At 55.0% G+C, this 23,751-nt stretch overlaps 1 protein-coding gene, 1 non-coding gene and 1 pseudogene across 3 annotated transcripts; 2 read left to right on the forward strand and 1 right to left on the reverse strand.

Annotated features, from left to right (window-relative positions):
* Nucleotides 1-39: 39 nt before the first annotated feature.
* On the forward strand, nt 40-10,580 carry MISP (mitotic spindle positioning). Of its 2 annotated transcripts, none has more exons than XM_070415614.1 (5): nt 40-104; nt 6,006-7,731; nt 8,527-8,657; nt 9,217-9,255; nt 9,822-10,580. In XM_070415614.1, the coding sequence occupies exons 2-5, from the start codon at nt 6,057-6,059 to the stop codon at nt 9,909-9,911; spliced, it is 1,935 nt and encodes a 644-aa protein (XP_070271715.1). In that variant the 5' UTR covers nt 40-104; nt 6,006-6,056; the 3' UTR covers nt 9,912-10,580. The 2 variants fall into 2 exon arrangements, with proteins under 2 accessions (XP_070271715.1, XP_070271714.1); XM_070415613.1 differs by lacking the exon at nt 40-104 and adding an exon at nt 1,495-1,578.
* A 6,726-nt stretch (nt 10,581-17,306) lies between these two features.
* On the reverse strand, nt 17,307-17,413 carry LOC139011979 (U6 spliceosomal RNA). Its single transcript, XR_011471768.1, has one exon. It is a non-coding gene; the product is annotated as a U6 spliceosomal RNA (small nuclear RNA).
* Nucleotides 17,414-22,613: 5,200 nt separating this feature from the next.
* LOC139011416 (exosome complex component RRP4 pseudogene) lies at nt 22,614-23,324 on the forward strand (annotated as a pseudogene).
* The last annotated feature ends 427 nt before the right edge of the window (nt 23,325-23,751 follow it).

Consider the following 23,751-nt stretch of genomic DNA (forward strand, 5'->3'; position numbering starts at 1 on the left):
GGCTGCGTGGGGCCCTGCACTCCTCCAGCTCACCTGGGACTGAGGTGGGGACATTGGTGGAGGCCACACCTACTCTTGAACACATCCGAGCAGCACCTGGGCAGGTAAGATCGGGAGGTAAAGGGGCAGCAGCCAGTGGCAGGACTTGCTTTCTGTTTCCTGTGGAGGCCCCCATTCCAGACCCGCCCTGCCCCTCTCATCCCTGGGTGGGGAGGCTGCCCCTTGCTGGCTCGCAGCACCCCAAGAAACCGAAAGGATCCCACAGACACCCCCGACTTCTAGAGGGAACCGGCCCCTGAAAAAATAGATGGGGCCATGGGGGAGGACGCAGTTATGGGGGCTGCAACCCCATTTGACCCCACTGTGACTGGGAAAGTCACTGTCCCCCTGGGCCTCAGTTTGCCCATCTGTTCAATGCTTTGGACCCTGAGTGGGCCCCCCCGTCTGGGAGCAGGACATTGGGTGCTTGTCTCCACAGTGCTCCCAGCACACCGGGTGACAGTCTGCCGACTGGAGCCTCAGTTCCCCCAATAGGGCGGTAAGGATGGTGGGCAGGTTCCAATCCCAGCCCCAGGTTTCGCCAGAACTGGCCCATGTTGAACGCTCAAGCTGTCCTTCTGGGCTGGGTCCTGTGTCTGGACCTGCCTCAAACCCTCATCCCAGGCAGCCGGCCCGGTTAGGGGCTCAGGCCCACTCGATGGAAGAAGAGACTGAGGTTGAGAGGGACCCTGCAGCCAGCCAAGGGCAGGACACAGCCCCTGCCCAACCTACTGTGTCCCTGGCCCCGTAGACTGGCCACTGGTCCGGTGCCCTGACTTCCCTGTAAACACGGGGCTCCTGCCGCCCTGGCCAGGCTCTGCACCGCAACCAAGAATTGGGGGGACAGCTGAGCACCTGGGAAGACCCGCCGCCCAGTTAGGGCCTCTGGGCTCCGTGTGGCAGTGGGACCCAGGCCGTGCCCACCACCACCATTTCTGCCACTTTGGGTCTTCAGTCGGCTCTTTATGTCCGACCCCAGTGGCCGGGCATCCTCCCCGCTGTGTGATGGCCCGTTTCATGGAAGGAAACAGGCTCAGAGAGGCTGCGGGGATTTGAACCCGGACCCGCTGAATCCGAGCTTGTCCCAGAAAAGGACTCTGGGGGAGTAGCCCCAAAGGTGGGTGGAGCCAGGTGGCACCATGGCGGTATGGGACTCTGACCCCACACCCCAGAAATGGGCAGCTGTTTCCTGTACCTGCTGTGTGGCCCTCGGCACGATGTCCTCTCTCTGCGTGGCCCTGGGGTTGTGGGAAAGCCAGGTGGCAGCTAGAGGGCGGTTTCGGGTGAATTCCAGCTCCAGGGGCTGGAGGCCCTGGGGGCCGGGGCCGGGGCTGGGGGCAGAGTGCAGTGGGCATGGTGCCTGGGTGTCCGCTTTCTCCCTCCTCCTCCGGACTTTGTTTCCTGATCCCGGGTGGGGCCGAGGAGGAGGGAGTGCACCTGCCTCCCTTGGGTGGGGCCTTCCCCTGGCAACCTGAGGGAAGGGCGGCGCCGCCAGAGTGGAGCCGAGGCTGGGAGGCTGCCGGGGCCTGGAGCTGGCAGGTGAGACGGGGGGCGTGGGGGCAGGATGCGCTCAAAGTCCCGCATGGGGTGGGTCAGTTTTTGGAACGGGGATTCCTGTGTCAGTTGGCATCATCCGCTCACCGGTGGGGCCCTGGGGAAGCAGGGGGAGAGGCACTCCATTCTCACCCCATACCCTGCTGGACCCAGCGGGGGTCCCAGGGGCTGGTGGGGTTCTCCCATTGTTCTTCAATCCCGTTGCTCTGAAATATTGAGGTCTGTGTCCTTCCTGCCCTCCCTCCGCCTCCCCTGCCCCTGCCCCTGCCCCAGGGAGCAGAGAGCCCATCCCTGAACCTTGCTAAGGTCTCAGTCTCCACTCTGGGCTTCTGGCCTCAAATCTAAGAACCTTGAGCCCTGACCCTCCAAGAGAGGGGCCTGCCTGGCACCATGGCCAGAGGCCAGAGAGGCCCCCGTCCCCCTCCGCCTGTGGGTTCTGAGAATCCTGGAGGCTGTTGGGGAGGCACTGAGCACCAGCCAGAGCCCTGCTTGGGGCGCAGCATATAACAACTCCACGGGGTCCGGGGCTTGGGGGGAGGGGGGGGCACTGGCGAGGAGGGGGCGGGGGGCAGTGTGTTCCTGTCAGCATAGAAGCTCTGTCCAGCAGGAGACACAGACTCAGTTGTGTATCAAAGGGACAGAGGCTCTGCCCAGCCAGGGCCTGGGAGGCTGTAGCCTTGAGTGATGGAAGAGGAATGCCTGGAGCCCCTTCCTGCTGTGTGACCTTCCCTGTCTGAGCCCCAGCCTCTTCAGCAGACCTTTGTCCTTATGGCAGGAGGCCAGTTTCGGTGATGAGCAAGCAAATGTGTGGCCCCGGGGCCATAAACCCCTGTTTCGGTTTTGTATTGACATGGGTGTGGAGGTGGGGCTGGGAAGGAGCAATCCAGGAGGGCTTCCTGAAGGAGAGCGACTAACTGGGAGTGAGGGTTTGAACTTCAGGACCTGTTTCCCTGTCACTCCTGTGTGACCTGAGGTGAGCAACTTCTCCTCTCTGGGCCTCGGTCCCCTCTGCTGCAAACTGGGGACAGGAATGGTCCCCTCATCACAGGATCTTGTGAGGAGCAAATACGATGAGGGGTGAGCTGAGACTTGCCCAAGGTCATAGGCGAGAGGGGTCCTGGGGCCTTGAATCCCAAACCCAGATGAGTCCCACCCCGTGTTGTCCTCAGTGAATCACCTGGGAGAAGTGGGCCGAGGAGGACGGGTGCCCCACCCTCCCCTCACCTGGAGGAGAGACCCAGCTCTCTTTTCTAAGAATGAATGTGCCCTGTGGGTTATAAATCCTGGTGAATGAACATCCAGCTATTCACTCAGCAAACACTCTGAGTCACCCCTGCCACACCTGTCCTTCCCAGGGAGCCCCAGGGCATGGGGACAGAGCTGACCCAGAGGACAAGCTGTGGTCTACAGGGGAGCCCCAGAGGGGCAGCCAGGTCTGCAGCTAAAATAACCCAACCCCCACATGCTGAGAACCTGGAGTGAGTAATGTTTGCAGAGACCACACCCTGTCAGCCAGCCATTATTAAATTCCTGCTGAATACCGGACTCTGGCTGGGCTGCAGGAGAGGTGCTCGCCCACCGGGGGCCCCTGAGAGGGAGGGTCCTGGGCTAAGAGGTGGGAGAAGACAGGCCTTAAGTAAACTCATTCCCCTTTCAAAGACATGTTTACCCCCAATAACTTTCAAAGAGAAAATCTCTGAGGGGGACTGCTCCGTCATTGGTCCAGTGGCTCAGCCCAGTGTCTTGGGACTTACTGTCCAAGCCGCTGTTTTAAACATTGTTTTTCTAATTATAGTTTCAACAATTGATAGATACAAAAATTGCATGATCGATAACCTTGTTAGTTGTAACACTGTTCCCATAATCGATTTTATGTTGCTTGGTAACACTTCCCCAGTTCAAGGACATGCTGTGTTTTTCCTTTTAGAACCACACTTAGTGTTACCAGCAAGTTGGTATAAAAAGGTAGCGGACGTGCATAGCAGCTCTGGTTTAACCAGGGTCCAGGGCAGAGAACAAGAGCTGCTTGAGAAGTTGGGAACAGCCTGTCTTCCTTTTCTCAGCTGTAAAAAGGTGATGCCTAACATTAGGTGCTGGGCCAGGCTTAGATGATAGCGCCAACGATGGGGCAATCTGGGGGGCTCCCTGGAGGAGGTGTCCTGTGGGCTGCAGAGAAGGAGGCTGTGGAGGTGCAGAAATGATGGACCTTCAGGCAAAGGGAGCTTCAGGGGGATGAGGCGGTTCAGATTTGAGGTGGCGGCACCTACAGAGTTTGGGAATTTGTGCTGAGGCCAGATGGAGGCCTTGAGCACTGGGGAAAGCAGTGAGAACTGAACCATGGAGATACCAGGAACCACAGAGATGTGAGGTCAGGTGTGTGACCTTGTAGAAAGTTCCTGGACACTGGGGGAGGGGGAGGCAGCTCTGGGCCTCCCTGGGGCACTGGGTTAGGGTGTGGCCTGGCCTAGCAGGATAAGGTCCAGGCATTCCTCACCTATCCTGGCTTTATGCGGCTGAGGTGCGGCGGGGTGGGGTTGTCTGGGACGGGACAAGGTGCAGGAGAGAACCAGGATGTGGCATCTGGGAAGCTGAAGTCTCTGCCAGTTGCTGCCCCCTCTGGGCCTCAGTTTTCCCACTGGACATCCTTCCGCGAGAGGCAGGCCTGCTGGAACCATCTGGAAATGTCAGATGAAAACAATCACAGAGCCCTAGCCGGTTTGGCTCAGTGGATAGAGCATCGACCTGTGGACTGATGGGTCCCGGGTTCGATTTTGGTCAAGGGCATATGCCCGGGTTGTGGGCTCGATCCCCAGTGGGGACTTGCAGGAGGCAGCCGATCGGTGATTCTCTCTCACCATGGATGTTTCTGTCTCTCTCTCCCTCTCCCTTCCTCTCTGAAATCAATAAAATATTTCAGAAAAACAACAATCAGCCCGGCTGGCGTGGCTCAGTGGTTGAGCATCGACCTATGAACCAGGAGGTCGCGGTTTGATTCCTGGTCAGGGCACATGCCCGGGTTGTGGGCTCAGTCCCCTGTGTGGGGTGTGTAGGAAGCAGCTGACCAATGATTCTCTCTCATCATTAATGTTTCTATCTCTCCCTCTCCTTCTCCCTTCCTCTCTGAAATCAATAAAATATATATTTTAAAAACAACAACTACCACAGAGGGAACTTCAGAATGTGTGTGCCCTGGAGAGAGGTAGACACCTGTACTGGCAGGGGGCCTGGTGGGGCCCAGAGAGGCTGCCCAGGGATGGCTTTGGGTCCAGACAAGCCAAGTTCTGTAGCCAGGTTCTGTCCAGGATCTTTTGCCATGTTCTCTTGCTAGGTTCTCCAGCCAGGTTCTAGCCCGGATCTCCAGTCAGGTTCTGTAGCCAGGTTCTAGTCAGGTTCTCTTGCCATGTTCTATCCAGGTTCTGTCTCTAGGTTCTGTCTCTAGGTTCTTCAGCCAGGTTTTCTCGCTAGGTTCTGTTTCTAGGTTCTGTCTCCTGTTGTCTTGTTACATCTGTATTTATACCAGTTGATTTTAATCCCGTCAATTTCTATTCCAAAGGTTAGGGCGTTTCTTATCTCCATTCCAGGGAGTAAAGATTATGTAGCTTAAGCGTGATTGTTCTTAGTTAAAGTGATTAACTACCCACCTGGCACTTAGTTAAGGGGTTTTATTCCCTCCCTAACTTCAGGGAAAAATTCCTACCTGGGGAAACAGCCTTTCTCGGAGAGGTGACCTTGGTTAGAACACATAGCGCCAAGAAGGGGAGCAAACATATTAAGAACAGTATGCCATATACGCCAGGTCCCTTGAAACATATGCTGTGCAGACGTTTCTTCTCTGCAGCGACTGTGTCAAGCAGCAAGGATGGACCGGCTTCCGGCAGGGAGGAGTAGGGTTAGGGCAACAGGGGCTCCCCAAGACAGGATGTGCAGTGTCTGGCAGATGAGGAGCAGGGGTGCCTGCAAATGGCAGATAGACATGAGGCAAGTCGTTGGATCAGTGCAGGGGTGAGATTCAAGTGTGGCTGGATCCAGGAGTTCAAACAACATTTTTAGGATGTTGTGTTGGGGTTGGGGTGGCTCTTGAGCAGGCTGTGTCCACAAGGGGGCATGTGTGGCCCCCAGAATTGATCAGTTTCATTCCTCCAATCTAACAAGCCTATCAGGAAGAGGGTACCATTTCCACAGTCAAGTGCCAGGATTTCATGTCATTGACCAGGTTGAGTCCTATGTCCATCCCGGAACCAATCACAGAGGCCAGGGGGAGGGGATGCTCTGATTGGCCAGGCAGGGTCACTTCTCTATCTCTGAACCAATCACAGAGGCCGCTTGGGCAGGACTTTGCCCTTGGAGGAACTGGACATTGTGCCCCTCCCCAAGTGCTCTTACCTGGTGGTGTGCTTCCTTCTCATCCTCAGGGAGCTGGGAGCGTCTCCACCCCAGAACTTGTGGTGGCTGAACCCCAGAACATGGACCGAGTGACCAGATACCCCATCTTCAGCATCCCCCACTCCCCAGGCATGGCCGGCCTGGCCCTCAATGGGGACACCAGTTACACATACCAGCTGGTGAATGTGGAACCCTCGGACAGCAACTGGGGCCAGGACCAGACTGTGGTGTGGGTGGGTGACCGCCAGGCCCCGCCGGACGTGCTGAGGACAGGGGCGTCTTGCAGCCTGCGTACCTTCCTCAGCCAGCCGTCCCTGCAGCTGGAGGACGATGAGGATGAGGTGATGAAGGCCTACCACCTGGACACCAGGGACACCCTGCTCAGGCGGCCACCGGACCTGGAGCAAGAGCGCTGGGCAGTCATCCAGGGCCAAGCGGTGAGGAAGAGCGGCACGGTGGCCACGCTTCATGGCACCCCTGACAACGGGGGCCCCAGGACCCCCGGACGGCCTCAGCTCATCCCCCTGGAGGAAAACGTGGTCGACAGGGAGCAGATCAACTTCCTGGCAGCGAGGCAGCAGTTCCTGAGCCTGGAGCAGGCAAATGCCAGGGTCCCTCCGACCCCGCCAGCCTGGGTGGCCCCGGAGTATACCCCACCCAGGATCAGCCAGGCCCCCCAGGCCCCGAGCACACCGCCCCTCACCAACGGCTATGCCGTCTCGGCCAAGCCCCAGGTGAAGGAGGTGGTCATGGAACAGAAGAGGGTCCGCGGTTTGCCCACCTGGCCTGGCGTCCAGGCTCTGGAAGACCCTGGTGCCCGGTCCCCAGCGGAGTCGCCGGAGGCCCCCAAGGAGACACCCATCGAGCGGGAGATCCGAGTGGCCCAGGAGCGCGAGGCAGCTCTGCGCGAGCAGAGGGGGCTGCCGGGGGCAGCGGGCCCCCAGGAATTGGTGGAGATACCCACCCGGCCCCTGCTGACCAAGCTGAGCCTGACGGCGGCGGCCCCTCGGCGGGAGAGGGGGCGCCCTTCGCTCTATGTGCAGCGTGACATGGCCCAGGAGACGCAACGTGAGGAGGACCACCGGCGGGAGGGCCTGCAGGGGGGCTGGGTGTCCAAGCCCGACTGCCTCTCCGGGGGCCCCCAGCCGGGACTCAGGAGAGCACTGAGCTCAGACTCCATCCTTGGCCTGGCCCCAGACACCAGGGCGGCCGACCCCTCTCCAGAGCTGAGGAGGGTGAACCGCATCCCCCCTGACGCCTACCAGCCGTACCTGAGCCCTGGGGCCCCCCAGCCCAGGCTCCCAGCCTTCCACGCACGGGGCAAGCCTGGCGGCCTCGCTGCAGACCAGGCCAAGGCGGTGGCAAAGGCCACAGGGTCTCAGAGGCATCTCTCGGAATCCTCTAGAAAACCCTCAGGCACAAAGCAGGAGTCCTGGAAGCCCTCGGGGGCACCCCCACCGGCCAACAGGGGTGTCGTGCGATGGAAGTACTTCCGCCTGCGTCCCCTGCGGTTCAGGGTCCCAGATGTGCCCCAGAAGGCCGAGACGCCCCGAACCTGGGGCTGGGAAGTGGCTGGGGCCCCCCCTCTGAGGCTGCAAAGGTCCCAGTCCTCTGAGCTGCTGGAGCGGGAGGTGGAGAGCGTCCTGAGGCGGGAGCAAGAAGTGGCGGAGGAACGACGCAATGCCCTCTTCCCGGAGGTCTTCTCCCCGCAGCTGGACTGTGACCCCGACTCCAGGAGCTCCTCCCGGGCTTCGGGTGAGGAAGGGCCTGGCGGGGAATGGCTGCTTGGGCCTGGTCCCGGAGACTGGAGCAGAGAAGGGTGGAGAGGTGGAGTTTGGGGGGATCGAGAGGGACTGAGAGGGGAGGGACGTCTGGGGGACTCTGTCCACTCCCCCAGTTGGCTGGTCTCTCTGCCTGTATGTTTCCGTAAACGGTAGATTTTGGAGAGAGATGTCCACCTTGCACTGTGGCGTTTGCTTTATGGATTCGAAGGTTTTGTTATTAGGCGCGTGAAAGGCTTACAGATGCTGCATCCTCTTGGTCAATTGCTCCTCTTTGTTATCAAAGATTTAATGTTTTCACCTGGCATGAGATCTCACCCATCCATCTACCCAGTTCTTTCTGACTCGCTGTTTTGGTCATTCTCTTTTTTTTAACATATTTTTTTTATTGATTTCAAAGAGGAAGGAAGAGGGAGAGAGAGATAGAAACATCCATGATGAGAGCAAATCATGGGTCGGCTGCCTTCTGCAAGGCCACCACTGGGGATCGAGCCCACAACCCGGGCATGTGCCCTTGACCGGAATCGAACCTGGGACCCTTCAGTTTGCAGGCCAACACTCCATCCACTGAGCCAAACCGGCTAGGGCTGTTTTGGTCATTCTATCAGTGTTCCAGACAAGCTCTCTGCTCTGCACGTCTGTTCACTCACCTGTCTCCTTACGCGGTCCAGACAGTCTGTGTCCCCCAGGCCTTGGTCTGATAGACGTTCTGCCCTCAAGGGACTATGGCACGCTCCCTGATGCTCCGTCCTTCCCCCTGACCCCGCAGGCACCACCGGCAGCTACTCAGTGTCCGAGTCACACTTCTTCACCCCCATCCGCCTGCACTCGGGCCTGGTGTGGACGGCAGAGCCCCCTGCTGAGGCGACTCCTGGGCAGAGAAAGAAGAAGGAGCAGTGGGTGAGTCTAGAACCCTGGCCATCCCCCTTGGAGGCCTGGCTGAGTTCTGACACCTCCTACAGGAAGGTGGAGCGAGGCTTGTCCAAGGTCACATGGCCCATGGGTTCCTGAGCTGGGACTTGCACCCAGGCCTGAATCCATGCCACACGTTTGTAACTCTGAGGCCATCTCCTCCCTGAGTGGGGGCCGGGGATGCCATGGAGAGTAACACCAACTCCAGCCTCACCCACCTGGAACTCACAGCCTGGCCCCATGGGTTTGGGCACAGTGAGCTGGGTTCAACTCTCAGCTCTGCCCCTTGGCTGCTGTGTGATGTTGGACAAGTCCCTGCCCCTCTCTGATCCTCAATCTCCTCCTTTGTGAAATTACCATGAGGGAACAGCTTGGTGGATGGCTGCATCTGTGGTAACCGAGGGGCACTCAGGAGGACCATGAGGGCATGGAAACCTTCCCTCCTGCCTCAAGGGGTGACTGAGTGGAGTTTGCATCGAGTTCCAGGCGGGCTCTGGGGTGGGGCAGGGCCAGAAGGCCAGGGCTGACGCATGTTCCTTTCCTGTAGTATGCCGGCATCAACCCCTTGGACCACGTCAACTCGGAGGTGAGTGTGCTCCTGGTGCCAGGACTGTCTTCTCCTACCCTGTCTGAGCCCCCTGCCCCATGGCACCAGGGCCATCAAAAGCTTTTCTTTGGGATGTGAAAACGTCACTGCGTAGCTCCTTGATTGGCAGTGTCTTCCCGCGGTGGATTTTGCTCGGATCTGCTTGTGATGCCTGCATGGGCACAGATTGTGCAAAACGGGTGCACTTGCAGCTTCTTTGTCAAATGATGAAGGTTTCGGAACAGATTGGGCCCAAGGCAAGGGCGTTTTCTTTGAGGGAGGGGTACATCTGAGAGTGTGGAGAAGGCCCGCTACCTCAGTGGGTTTGTGGAACATATTTGGGGCCATCTTGGAGCTGAGCCTACAAAGCCAGACCCAGATATTTCCCCTGCCATGGAGCTCCGACGAGTTAGCACATCCCTTGGTGCTATTAGTAGGAGTAGGAGGTCTGAAACAGAGGAGGGGGTGGCCCTGCTTTGCCCCTGTTCTAAGCCTAGCCTATGAGTTGGTAGTGGGGCGGGGGGGAGGTTAGGACTCTCATGGGGACTCTGTACCTCCTCTTGCAGGTCCTGGAAGCCACGCGGGTGACCCGCCACAAGAACGCGATGGCCGAACGCTGGGAAGCCGGTGTCTATGCCAGTGAGGATGAGGACTGAGCCTGCAGACGGGGGCACCTTGACCCTCTGGGAACTGCCAAGACCAGCCCCTAGTGCCCCTGCTTTAGGAAACAGGTCCCCATTTAAACCCACAACCCGGGGACCACAAATGACATGCCCACAATCCCGAGGGTGGGTGTGCGCCATGACCCGAGGGCTTTCTTTTCTGATTTTATTTTCCTAGAGAAATTGTTCTGCTTTTTCTGGGTCTAAAGCTGGGGATGAAACGGGACCTCTGTCAATTCTTCCTGCTCCTAGGACTTTGCCAAACACTCTTGGTCCGAGGAGAAAGGAGACCCGCTCCCCTCCCCCACTCCAGTTGTCATTGCTCCCACTAGTCTGAGGGCAGAGAGGCTGGGGGGGGGGGGGGGGCATGGGTCCTGGCACCTTGAGGAGCTGCCGGTCTGCGGAGAGACACACTCGGCCCCCCTCTAAGTCCCAGTCTGAGAAGGGGGACGTGCCCCCACTCCACCCCTGGGAAACCGTCCAGTCTGAGGAAGGAAACCTGAGCGCCCAGTCTGAGGGCCTCCGCACTGCCCTGCAGGCCCCGGGGACAGCACATGACCTGCAGAACAAGGGCTTGATTTGTGGGCTAAAAGGGGTTCTTCTGTTCCCCACAAACTGCTTGTCCACATCCACCGTGAAATAAACCCTCCTCCCTCTGGTTCATTTCTCTTGGTGACACTCACTGCTCCCACCGGAACCTCTGGCCTTCACCCCACCGCACGGGGCTGTCGGGGTCACAGCGTCCCCAGCACCTGGCACGCAGTAGGTGCTACATCAGTGCTTGTGGGGTGACCATCTTCAGTAACGCCAAGCCCAGACTTCCCACACCGCCCCATCCCACTGAGTCAGGCCTTGCTCTGCAATCGGTCCGTGCTGATCAAGGCAAGAGCTGTGTGATTCCTCGCACAGGCGGCGCCTAGGGGAGTCAGATTCACTCACAGGCGGCGCCTAGAGGAGACCCGCTCCCCTCCCCCGCCGGAAAGTCGATGGCGGTGATGGGCTGGGGAGGAGGGGTCAGTGTTTAATGGGGTCAAAGCGTCAGTTTGGGAAGATGAGAAAGTTCTGGAGACGGATGGTGGGGTTGGCTGCACGACAGTGTGAATGTGCTTAATGCCACTGAGCCATACACTTAAAGATGGTTAAGACAGTAAATTTTGTTATGTGTATCTTAACACTATAAACGGTGGGGGAGTATTGGCTCTCTTGAAGGCATAAGAAGGCTGTTGGGAACCGTCAGGGAGGGTTTAAAAAATTAGAAGTGGCCCTGGCCGGTTTGCTTCGTGGTTAGAGTGTCAGCCTGCACACCAAAGGATCACGGGTTCGATTCCCAGTCAAGGGCACGTACGTTGGTTGCAGGTTTGATCCCTGGCCTGGTAGGGGCTCATGCAGGAGGCAACCAGTAGATGTGTTTCTCTGGCATCGATGTTTCTCTCTCTCTCTCTCTTTCTCTCTGTCTCTCTCTCTCTCTACACACACACACACACACACACACACACACACACCCCTCCCACTCTCTCTAAAAACCATGGAAGAATACCCTCAGGTGAGGATTAAAGAAAACCCCCACAAACTTGAAGTGCCCTAAAAATGCAATGTCCTCTTGACTTGTCCCGACTGGCATGTCCTGAGGAGGCCAGAAGTTCGACCCCTGGAATTGTCTTGTTTTTCAAATGTTTTTTTTCATTTTAATTCTTTTAATGAGGCAGCCCCCTTGGAAAGCAGGTAGAGAATTCTATCCACCTGCCCGACTGGCTGCCCAGGAGGTATTTGGTGAAAGGTCTAAATAAATTCTTAGTGGAATTCCCACAGGAGGGCGGGTCGGTCTGCAAAGTGGAGGGACTCTCGGGGTGAAACGAAACCGGGCGGCCCAGTGGGCGGCACTTCTCAGATCTTGTATCTGCGGGCCTGGGCTGCCCCTCGCTCGTTCCTGGGAGCTGTAGATGCTTTTCCCTGGCTTCCCCGGCTCGCTGTATTATGATCCGAGAAGGGAGGAGCGTTTTCTCCAGGCCATTAGAAAGGATGAAATACAAACCGAGCTTCTGACTAAAATGCCAGAACCCTGCCTCCCTCCCTCCCAGGCCTGCTTCTCAGCACTTTTTGCAGCACCCCCTCCCTTCCTTCTGAGCATCATTCCTGTTTAATTGACTCCTGCAGGGTCGTGGGGTATTCAGGAGGCCATGCCTCGAGGGAACCCCTCTCATGCATGTGGAGTCAGGGCTGCCATCTGATGAGGGGGCAGGGTTGTGAGATAAAACCCAGGACACCAGTTAAATGTAAATTTTAGGCCAATTAACAAATGACTTTTTTTATAATAGCAGATTTTTTTTTTATTGATTTCAGAGAGGAAGGGAGAGGGAGAGAGAAAGATAGAAACATCAATGATGCGAGAGAATCATTGATCCGCTGCCTCCTGCACGCTCCCCACTGGGGTTCGAGTCCACAACCTGGGCATGTGCCCTTGGCCGTAATCGAACCCGGGACCCTTCAGTCCGCAGGCCAACGCTCTATCCACTGAGCCAAACCAGCAAGGGCTATAATAGCAGATTTTTTAAAATACATATTTTTATTGATTTCGGAGAGGAAAGGAGAGGGAGAGAGAGATAAAAACATCAATGATGAGAGATAATCATTGATTGGCGGCCTTCTTCACACCCCACACTGGGGATCACACTCCCCACACTGGAGATTGAGCCGGCAACCTGAGCATGTGCCCTGACGGTGAATTGAATCATGACCTCCTGGTTCATGGGTTGACATTCAGACACTAAGCTATGCTGGCTGGGCAACACATGACATAAATATATATATATATATATATATATATATATATATATATATATATCTACACTAATAAAAGAGAAACATGGTAATTGGCGTACGACCGCTACCCTTCCCATTGGCTAATCAGCGTATCCTTATGCAAATTAACTGTCAGCCAAGATGGCGGCCGGCAGCCATGCATTGAAGCGAACATGAGGCTTGCTTCCTCCAGGAACTGCAGACTCCAACGTTCCCCGCCTCACTTGCCGGCCTCTCAACTGCAACTCTTAGCAACTATTACTATGTTGCAAATAAGAAGCTAAACAAAACCAGCTTTCAGTCAGCCCCGGACCGCAACATTGTATCCATGTTTTCAGCAGAGGCCTCAGAGCTAAAGCTGGCCCAGAATAAAAAAAAAAGAAAACAAGGAGCAGTTGGAAGCTTTTAGTCAACTGCCAGCGGGAAAACAGCCCTCAGCCCCTCAGCCAGCCTGGCCAGGCACCCCAGTGGGGACCCTCACCCTGATCCAGGACACCCTTCAGGGCAAACCAGCCGGCCCCTACCAGTGCACCAGGCCTCTATTCTATATAGTAAAAGGGTAATATGCCTCCCGGCACCGGGATCAGCGGAGCAGCGAGGCTCCCGGCACTGGGGTCAGCGTGACAGGGGGCAGTGCCCAAACCCCCTGATCAGCCCTGCTCTGTGCCTGATAGGGGGGAGCTCCCCAACCCCATGATCGGCCCTGCTCTGTGTGTGACAGGGTGCAGTGCCCCAACCCCCTGATCGGCCCTGCTCTGTGGGTAATAGAGGGTGGCACCCCAACCCCCCTCCACGGGCCTTGCTCTGTGTGTGACAGGGTAGAGCCATAACCTCCCCTTTGGCTCTACCCTGAGTGTGGCAGGGTGCAGCGCCCCAACCCCTGATCCACCCTGCTCTGTGTGTGACAGGGGGCGGTGCCCCAGCTCCCCTATCGGCCCTACTCTGTGAGTGACAGGGAGCAGCGCCCCAACCCCCTGATGGACCCTGCTCTGTGAGTGACAGGGGGTGGCACCGCAACCTCCCCATTGACCCTGCATTGAGTGTAACAGGGGGCGGTGCCCCAACCCCCCAATCAGTCTACCCTGAAAGTGACTGAGGGTGGCATTGCAACCTCCCGATCCACCCTGCTCTGTGCATGACGGGGCGGCGCCCCAACTCCCCAATCGGCCCTGCTCTGAGCCTGACCAGGGGCTGCACTTAGGGATTGGGCCTGCCCTCTGCCACCCGGGAGCAGGCCTAAGCCAGCAGGTCATTATCTCCTGAGGGGTCCCAGACTGTGAGAGGGCACAGGCCGGGCTGGGGGACCCCCCCCTCCGAGTGCACAAATTTTTGTGCACCGGGCCCCTAGTATATATATATATATATATATCATTTTTTAATTGATTTCAGAGAGGAAGGGAGAAGGAGAGAAAGATAGAAACATCAATGATGCGAGAGAATCATTGATCGGCTGCCTCCTGCACGCTCCTCACTGCGGTTCGAGCCCACAACCCGGGCATGTGCCCTTGGCCGGAATCAAACCTGGGACCCTTCAGTCCACAAGTCAACGCTCTATCCACTGAGCAAAACCAGCTAGGGCACAAATGACTTTTTTAGTATAAGCATGTCCCATGCAATATTTGGGACATATGGATGCTTGAAAAAATCACTCATTGTTCCTCTGAAGTTCAAATGTAACTGGCCATCCTGTATGTGTAGTTACTAAATCTGGCTGCCCTTGGCGGGACGACTGCCAGACTGGCCGGCTCCTCCCCCTGAGAGACCTGTGGGCATCCAGGAGTAGCAGGCAGGCAGGTCCTGACACATGAGCACTTCAAATGCATGTGTCACACGTGCTGCGGTCCCTCCAGCCGCATGCGGCACATGACCAGGCTTGAGTCAGGACAAGAGGGTTACATAGGAGCATGGGAGGCCCGGCTACGAGGACTATTCCTGGAATAATCTATCAGACCGCGGGGCCCGGGGAGACCCTTACCCGCCCTGTGCCTCAGTTTCCCCATTTGTACTACAGGATATCAATGGTACAGTATCACCTTCACAGGGCAGTGGTGAGGACTAACTGATTAACAGAGTACTACTACCTGGTAAACATACAACAAATGCCACATCAGTGTTGGCTCTGATTAACCGTTGTGTGATCATTTGATTCATATCTATTGTCCCACCAGGCTGGCCCCCTGATGGGTGGGGGAAGGGAGTGTCTGTCTCGTCCCTGCCATGTACCCAGTGCCCAGACCATCGCCTAGCAAACCATCGGTGCTCAATAAATATCGCAGTCTCTCATCAGTTACTAAGTGGCCTGTGCTGTTCAAATCACTGCGACCCAGCCGGGACCAAGGGGCCTGGTGTCCATGCCGCAGAGCTCACAGGGATTAAACAATGACACTTGGATGTGTGATGTAATGGCTGGTGACATAAAACAAGGTAATGAAAACCGTAAGCAGGAACAGAACCGTAAGCAGGGAGGGATGAGGTGGCTTCCTGGATCAGGGCGGTCAGGGGAGGCCTCTCGGAAGACGTGACCTTGAAGCAAAGGCCAGATTTGGGTGGAAGAATGAGCCAGAGGAACATAACTAGGAAGCGGGCACAGCACATGCAAAGGCCATGCAAAAGCACATGCAAAGGCCATGATGCTGGGCCAGGCCCGCACGGCACGTCCGGGGAACAGCAGGGAGAACTGTGTGGTTGGAGTGGGATGAGTGAGGGGGATAGAGGGAGGAGGTGACGGGGAGGAGATGATGGATAGGGCAGGACTTGGGCTTTTCCCCCAGGGCTGTGGGAGCCCTGAAGGCCGTGGGCAGAATAGAGTTGGTGCTCACAGGCGCCCTCTGGTGACTTTGGGGAGGACAGACCGTGGAGGACAGGGCAGAGCTACATAGGGGGACAGACCTGGAGGTCCCTGGTGGAGTCCCTACGCTTTGCCAGTGCAGGTGGGTGAGAAATGTTTGTGGAGAGAAGGCAGGGAATAAAGAGCCCCAAGGTTGACCCCTCCTGGTCCAATGGCCCTGTGGCTCCCGGTTTTCTTGCTGCCCCCAGGTCCTCGCCACATGGCTCGCTCCATGAGCAGTTCACTCAGGGCTGTTGGCTGCTCCCCGGGCCGTTACAAAAGGCTTGCCTGATTAGGTCAGGCCCACCCGCCATAATCGCCTTTTGGGTCAACTCAGAGTCAACTGATTTGGGAACATTAATTTCATCTGAAAAAGCCCTCTCCACTTTTTACCAAATAAGGTCCTACACACACTCAAGGGGGTTACACGGGGTGTGTACACGGGGGCAAGATTCTTGGGGCCACCTCGGAATTCTGGCCATTTTGGGAGGACCTGAAGTGGGGTTGGGGCATGGGCTCTGGTAGGGTGAATGGGGTTCAAACCTCATCCCTAGTGCTTAATCACTGGGTTGGCTTAAGTTAACCAGCTATGTTCCCCTTCAGAGCCTCAGTTTCCCTATCAGCAAAGGGGAGATGACCCCTTGGCCCACAGAACTGATGGGCCCATGAAATGAGGTGAATGATAGTTACTTGCCCTTGACATTCAGAACACAAACTTCTCTTCCTCGGCCATCAGTGTTTTACTTTTGTTTGTTTTAAAGATTTTGCCAACAGCCCTGGCTGGTGTGGATCGGTGGTCAGAGCGTTGGCCCACGTACCAAAGGGTCATGGGTTCGATCGCTGGTCAAGGACAGGTACCTGGGCTGCAGGTTTAATTCTGGCCTCAGTTGGGGTGCGTGCGGGAGGCAACCAATCGATATGTCTCTCTCACATAAATGTTTCTCTCTCCCTCTCCCTCCCTCCTTTCCACTCTCCTTAAAAATAAAATAGAGGGGCCCTAACTGGTTTGGCTCAGTGGATAGAGTGTCGGCCTGTGGACTGAAGAGTCCCGGGGTCGATTCCAGTCAAGGGCATGTACCTTGGTTGCGGGCACATCCCCAGTAGGGGGTGTGCAGGAGGCAGGTGATTGATGTTTCTCTCTCATCGATGTTTCTAACTCTCTATTCCTCTCCCTTCCTCTCTGTAAAAAATCAATAAAATATTTTTTAAATAAATAAATAGGGGGAAATCCTCAAGTGAGGATTAACCAAAAAAGAAAAGAAGTTGCCAACAGTGAAAAAGCAGGACATATTTTAAAATCTGGATGTCTCGCTTCTCTTGAGAAGTCCCCACTCTCTGGCCAGGCTGGCCGGGTTTTATGGAGCTGCATTGGGCCAGAGGAGAGCAGCGTCCAAGCCTCAGACAGGCCCCAGGCCCCCGAGGTCGCGCCTGACCTCGCTCCAGGTGGGCTCTGAGTGGACCCATGAGGGAGAACACCTGTCTCTTTTTTTTTTTTTTTTTTAAATATATTTTATTGATTTTTTACAGAGAGGAAGAGAGAGAGATAGAGAGTTAGAAACATCGATGAGAGAGAAACATCGATCAGCTGCCTCCTGCACATCTCCCACTGGGGATGTGCCCGCAACCCCAGGTACATGCCCTTGACCGGAATCGAACCTGGGACCTTTCAGTCCGCAGGCCGACGCTCTATCCACTGAGCCAAACCGGTTTTGGCAACACCTGTCTCTTTTACCACATTTCCTTTTTAAAAAAAAACAACACAAAAAAACATGGAACGCTTCACGAATTTGCGTGTCATCCTTGCGCAGGGGCCATGCTAATCTTCTCTGTATTGTTCCAATTTTAGTATATGTGCTGCCGAAGCGAGCACCACGTTTCCTTTTTTACAAGAGTGCTGAAGAAACTATAATTGGATAAAAACCAGCGATGGCCTTGTGAGAACAGTTTCTTTAAAACTATATCCTCCTAGCCCGGCCGGCATAGCTCAGTGGTTGAGCGTTGACCTATGAACCAGAAGGTCACGGTTCGATTCCTGGTCAGGGCACATGCCTAGGTTGCCAGCTCAATCCCCAGTGTGGGGCGTATGATGCCCAGTGTAGGGTGTGCAGAAGGCAGCCAATCAATCATTCTCTCTCATCATTGATATTTCTATCTCTCTCCCCTTCTCTCTTCCTCTCTAAAATCGATAAAAATACACGGTAAGGTGGGGAGCGGGTTAAGCCTGGTCCCTGAAGCAAATTCCAGGTGTCTTTCCAGTAGGACCTACCTTGGGGTGAAAACTGGATCTGAAATATGAGGTCATTTGCCGGGCCCCGGTGCCCTGCTTTGCAAAGGCATTTGCTGTCTTGTGTTAAACAGGGTTCCCCCAAACTCATGTCCACTCGGAACTTCCGAATGTAACGTCACTGGAGACAGGGCCTTTGCAGGCCTGAGGACAGACCGAGTAGGTGGATATAGTGGCTTATCTGTGACACGATGGGTTGTCAGTGGCTGCCAAAGGCCAAACGTTGGACATGGGGCTCATGTGTCCCCTGGCTGGGGTCCTTGGCTTGCTGGCTCAGGTGTCCATCATCACTGCCCATTCCTCTCCCAGCCTCATTGACCCCCAGGGGCATTATGAGGGTTACCAGGCACCTGGCGCACGGTCGGTCGGTGCTGAATAGATATTGGTTCTGGTTACTATAGATAAGTAAATAAACCAATCCTCACCAACTAGGGACTTAAAGCAACTTCCTGATTTGAGGCCTAGAGGAGCAACTGAAGGCTGCCACCAGAGGGCAGCAAAATACCAGCAATGTGATCTCTGCTCCCACCCGCCCAGAGACGCCTGCCCACTGCATCTTGCAAGTTCCAGGTCCTCTCCCTGGCCGAGGCTCCCCAGCGCCGCCTAGCGCCCAGGCTGGAGGAAGCACAGCCCCAGCCCCACAAAAGGCCCCTGGGCTGCTGAGAACAGCAGAGAAGGAGTGGAGGTGGATGGAGTCCATCACGCCATACTACCGAGAAAAACGCACGCCCTCTAATACATTTTAATGTAGTTAAACATATTTTAATGGATTTCTTCCCCAGCACATTAAAGTAGTTGAACATTTTTGAAAAATTAAAAAAGGATGTGTTCGCTGGGTGGCTCCGTTAGTTGGAGCGGCGTCCCATACAACAGAAGGCTGCAGATTCGATTCTCAGTCAGGGCGCATACCTAGGTTACAGGTTCGATCCTCAGTTGGGGTGCATGCAAGAGGCAACCAATTGATATTTCTCTCACATCAATGAATGTTTCTCTCTCTCTCTCTCAATATCAATAAAGCATCCTCGAGTGAGGGTGTATTAAAACTCATGGCAAACACACACACACACACACACACACACACACACACAAACCTCATGGCACTATTTTAGGTTTAAATGTATATTTTTGTATTTATAGTCCAAACAGGATGCATTCATTTCTCCCAGTCCTGCTCCTGCAAATCAGGTTTCCTGTGTTGGTTTCCTGCCTGGGACCTGCTGAGCGAGGAGTGACAACTTGTGGGCACGGAGTGTCCTTTGTGAGATGATGAGAATGTTCTGGAATTAGACAGTAGTGAGGGTCGCACAAGTCTGTGAACGTACTAAAAAACCACTGGATGGTCCACTCTAAAATGGTGGATTTGTATGGGATGCAATTACATCTCAATTGAAAGAAGACCTCTCTAGAACTTTCTGAAGGTGGCTGCCTCCTTTGTATTTGCATCTGCTGTGATATCAGAGGTTCCCATTGGCAGGTGCTGGCCAGCACTTGGCACTACTGATCTCGGTTTTAGCCGTTCTCCTATGGCCGTGGTCCCTCCCTGGCGTTTTAACCTGCACTTCGCTGTGGACTGGCGCTGTCAAGTACATGCTCATGGCCTTTGGGGGTCCTTCCCCAGGACCCGCCTTTTCAAGTCCTTGGCCCATTTTCTTAACTTGGGTTGGCTGATTTCAGGTCATTGAATTGTGAGAGTTCTTTACATGTGTTAGACCTGAGTTCTTCGTTGCATTATGCACTGCAAATATCTTCTCCCAGCCCGTGCTTTGCCTTTTGACTCCCTTAATGGTGTATTTGGATAAACCAAATTGTTTAAAGTAAAATAGTAAATATTTTAATTAGAAATACACTCTACAGGCAAGGAGGCTCAGCAGATGAGTCATTGAGGAGATAGTCTGCCAACAGTAGCATCAGCTTTTCCATGTGAAGGGCAGAGAAAATGAGGTTGGCTTCATTCACAAAGAGCCCAAGGTTCTTAGAAGCGCCCTGACTTAACCTGAGTCCCCTGAAGCAGCAGCCCCTGATCTGAGTAGAAGCCTGGGAGGGATGTTTCTGGAAGAGGCACCCCCCTCCCCGCCGCTGCCGCCCACATTAGTATATTTCTAGCAAATCTGCAGGTTTGGCATGAAACCCCCAGTTTCAAGTTACAAAAACCTCATTTCCTGCCAAATGTAATGGAAGGGGCTGGAGACGGAAGGCCACTATTTATGTCTTGTCCGCTCTGGCTGGCTGCCTCGTAGGTCAATCATTTGTGTAACTATGTGGTGTGGAATGAGGACATGGCCACCCACAGGGGCTCCCTGAGGATGTGCCCCATCCCTGTCCACTTCTAGGTCCCCCAAGGGGCCATGGGTGCTGGGAGGTGCCCGAGAGGGCAGCTGGAAGCTGTGTGTTCACCCTGGGTCATCAGTGCCCAGCCTTTCTGGGCATTAAATGTCTGGGGTCTTGCAATTCTTTTCTTTCTTAAAAAAACAAAAACAAAAAAAAACACTCTATATATAAAAGGCTAAGCGACTGTTTGACCGACCAACCGTCCGACCAACCGACCATCTGACCAATCATCCTACCAGCCGGTAGGTATGACACACACTGACCACCAGGGGGCAAATGCTCAAAGCAGGAGCTGCCAAGAGAAAGCAACTTTGCAGAGTGCCCTCTCACACTCTGGGACCCCTCAGGGGACGTCGGAGAGCTGGCTGGGGAGGGCCACGGGAGGCTGGCTCCAGGGCGTGTCTGGCCCTCTCGCCCAGTCCCACCCCTCCGGCCACTTTGTAATTAATTTTCTTTCAATGTGCACTGGGCCTCTGGTATTTTTATTGATTTCAGAGAGGAAGGGAGAGGGAGAAAGAGAGAATCATTGATGAGAGAGAATCACTAATCGGCTGCCTCCCGCACGCCCCACACTGGGGATCAAGGCCACAGCCCGGGCATGTGCCCTGTTTGGGAATCCAACCATGACCTCCTGGTTCATAGTAAGACGCTCAACCACTGAACCATGCCAGCTGGGCTGGGGTCTTGCAATTTTTCACAAAAGAATTGAAAATTGGCCCCTGGCCGGTTTGGCTCACTGGATAGAGCGTGGTCCTGGGGACTGAGGAGTCCCGGGTTCGATTCTGATCAGGGGCATGTGCCTTGGTTTTGGGCACATCCCCAGTGGGGGTGGGGGGTGCAGGAGGCAGCTGATCAATGCTTCTCTCTCATCGATGTTTCTAGTTCTCTATCCCTCTCCCTTCCTCTCTGTAGAAAATCAATAAGATATTTTTTAAAAAAAGATTTGAAAATTGGCTGGTGTCTGAGGGGCAAGTCAGCCCTGACCACACCTCTCTCTTGATTCCAGGTGGCTAGAAAGTGGCACAGGCAGGGTCTGAAGTGGGGCCAGGACCCTCACCCCTTGCGCCCTCACACCAGCCCTATTGATAACAGGAACCCATGGAAAGTTCTCCTGGTCCCACTGAGCTGCTCTCATCAATAAGTCATTGGCAGGATGAATGATTCCTCCCCAGGGAGCAGCAGAGAGGCGGCCGCCTCACCCTTTCCATGCCCTGGGTGAGACATGTCGGGATGTCGAAACTGCTGGCCAGCCCATTCCTCAGAAGTTCAAACAGGGAATCACTGTGTGACCTAGCCATTCCCGTCCTCGGTGGAAATGAAGATGAGGACTGAAAACATATGAACACACAACAACCTGTACACCCATGTTCAAAACTCGCCATTCACAGCAGCACAATTCACAACCCAAGTGTCCGCCGGTGGGTGAATGGACAAACACAATGTGGCCCCTCCACACACTGGAATAGCACTCAGCTCTGAAAGGGAGCGAAGCGCTGACACTCGTTACAACGTGGATGGACCTTGAACACATGACGCTCAGTGAGAGAAGCCAGACTCAAAAGGCCACACAGTGTGCGATCCCATTTCTGTGAGATGCCCAGAACAGGCACATCCACAGGGACAGGAAGTGATCAGAGGCTGGGGAGGGAGATGGGGGTAACTAGTAATGGGAAGGATTGTTGGGGGGAGGTGATGAGGATGCTCTGGAATTAATAGTATTGCTGGTTGGACAATTCTATGAATATACTAGAAACCATTGAATTTTATAATTTATTTCTTCTGCATAGTTGTGGGTTTTTTTTAAAATCCTCACCTGAGGATACGTTTTAATTGATTTTGGAAAGAGGGGGAGGGAGGAAGAGAGACAGAAACATCGATGTGATAGAGAAACATTGATTGGTTGCCTCGCAGCCCCTATCAAAGATCGAACCTGCAACCTAGGTAAGTGCCCTGACCAGGATCCGAACCCACAACCTTTTGGTGTAGGGACGATGCTCCAGCCAACTGGCCTGGCCAAGGGCTCTGCGTCGTTTTAAAATATATATTTACCAGGTACAATTTATACAATGCAGGTGGGTATACTAAAAAAGTCTGTTCCAGCCCAGCTGGCGTGGCTCATCGATTGAGCGTCGACCTAGGAACCAGGAGGTCACAGTTCAATTCCCAGGCAGGGCATATGCCCGGGTTGCGGGCTCGATCCCCAGTGAGGGGCGTGCAGTAGGCAGCCGAACTATGAATCTCTCTCCTCATTGACGTTTCTATCTCGCTCTCCCTCTCCCTTCCTCTCTGAAATCAATAAAGATACATTGAAAAACAAAACAATAAGTCTGTTCTAACTCACCATTTCACTTATCCCACCAGTTCATCTTTCTAGGAGCAAACCCTCTCCACAGTCCTTTTCCCAGCTTTACTGAGGATGATTGACCTATAACAATCGTATGTATTCATTGGCACCAAGATGCTGGTGGAGATGAGGCTTCCGGCTGCTAGCAAGCCTCTCAGCGGGCCTGTGCCCCGGCGGTGGTGGCGGAGGACACACTCACCACAGACAAGGGCTTCCTGTGGGCCATGGAGCTTCCAAGGGGGAAGAGAAACTCGTTGCATCGCTGGCTAGGTCTGTGGAGGGAGCAAACAAGGTGACGTGTGTGAACGCTTTGAAAACCAGATGCGATGGTGAAGTAGGTGACGTCATGGTGGTGGGGAGAAGCACAGAGGTTCAGCAGAAGAGATGGGAGGTGGAGACCAGCTCCAGGCTGGACTCAGCCTTGATTCTGTCGTCCACGAACCTTCCCCTAGGAGAGCTGGGGAGCCGCTCTGCAGAAGATGAGCGGGCAATGCGAGGGTTTTCACAGAAAGGGGACCTTATTAGTGCTGAGGGCCAGGCAGTGCTCTCTGATGAGCTGTCTCTCTGCACACGAGGGGTCTAATATTCGAAAAACTAGGTCAGGGTGTTTTGGTCCAGGTTTCCCCGTCCCTAGTAAAACGGCAGAAGACTCGCTTCCATGACTTGCCTTGTGGTGCCTCAGGTCTGCTGGGCAGCAGCAGCTTCATCTGGATCCACCCTACACCTGAGCACCAGGAGAAGGATGCAGGGGGCTTCATTCCAGGCTCCCCCCCGCCCCCCCCCCCCCCCCCCGCCCGCCCCCTCGTGCACGTAGCTCTCAAATGACAACAACGCAAACTTGGTGTAACACAGCCTCACCAAGCGAGCCCTGACTCGGCCAGGGCAACCTCAGGGGCCGAAAGCAGAAGCTCGGACCCGGGCGCTGTGTGCATCCACACCTCGAAGGAGCCTGCTCACCGGTGGGAATGGAGGAAGACAAGCCAGCCCTGCAGGAAGGGCAGTGGTTCTTCAAAAAGCCCAACCTGGAGCCCTGGCAGGTGTGGCTAAGTCGGTTGGAGCATCGTCCTGTACGCCAAAGGGTCACGAGTTTGATTCCTGGTCAGGGCACATACCCGGGTTGTGGGTTTGATCCCAGTTGGCGTGCATGCGGGAGGCAACCTATCGATATATCTCTCTCACATCAATGTTCCTCTCCCCCCCTCCCTCTCTCTTCCTCTCTGTCTAAAATCAATAAAATCATATCCTCAGGCCC

The sequence above is a fragment of the Myotis yumanensis genome, unplaced genomic scaffold, assembly GCF_028538775.1.
Source record: "Myotis yumanensis isolate MYYU_CA2020_CCGP unplaced genomic scaffold, mMyoYum1.0.hap1 SCAF_5, whole genome shotgun sequence".
Lineage (NCBI taxonomy): Eukaryota > Metazoa > Chordata > Mammalia > Chiroptera > Vespertilionidae > Myotis > Myotis yumanensis.

Coding starts and splice junctions, on each gene's coding strand:
- MISP (XM_070415614.1), top strand. CDS start 6,057: ATGGACCGAGTGACCAGATACCCCATCTTCAGCATCCCCCACTCCCCA. Junction 7,732..8,526: donor GAGCTCCTCCCGGGCTTCGG/GTGAGGAAGGGC, acceptor CTGACCCCGCAG/GCACCACCGGCAGCTACTCA. Junction 9,256..9,821: donor TGGACCACGTCAACTCGGAG/GTGAGTGTGCTC, acceptor CTCCTCTTGCAG/GTCCTGGAAGCCACGCGGGT.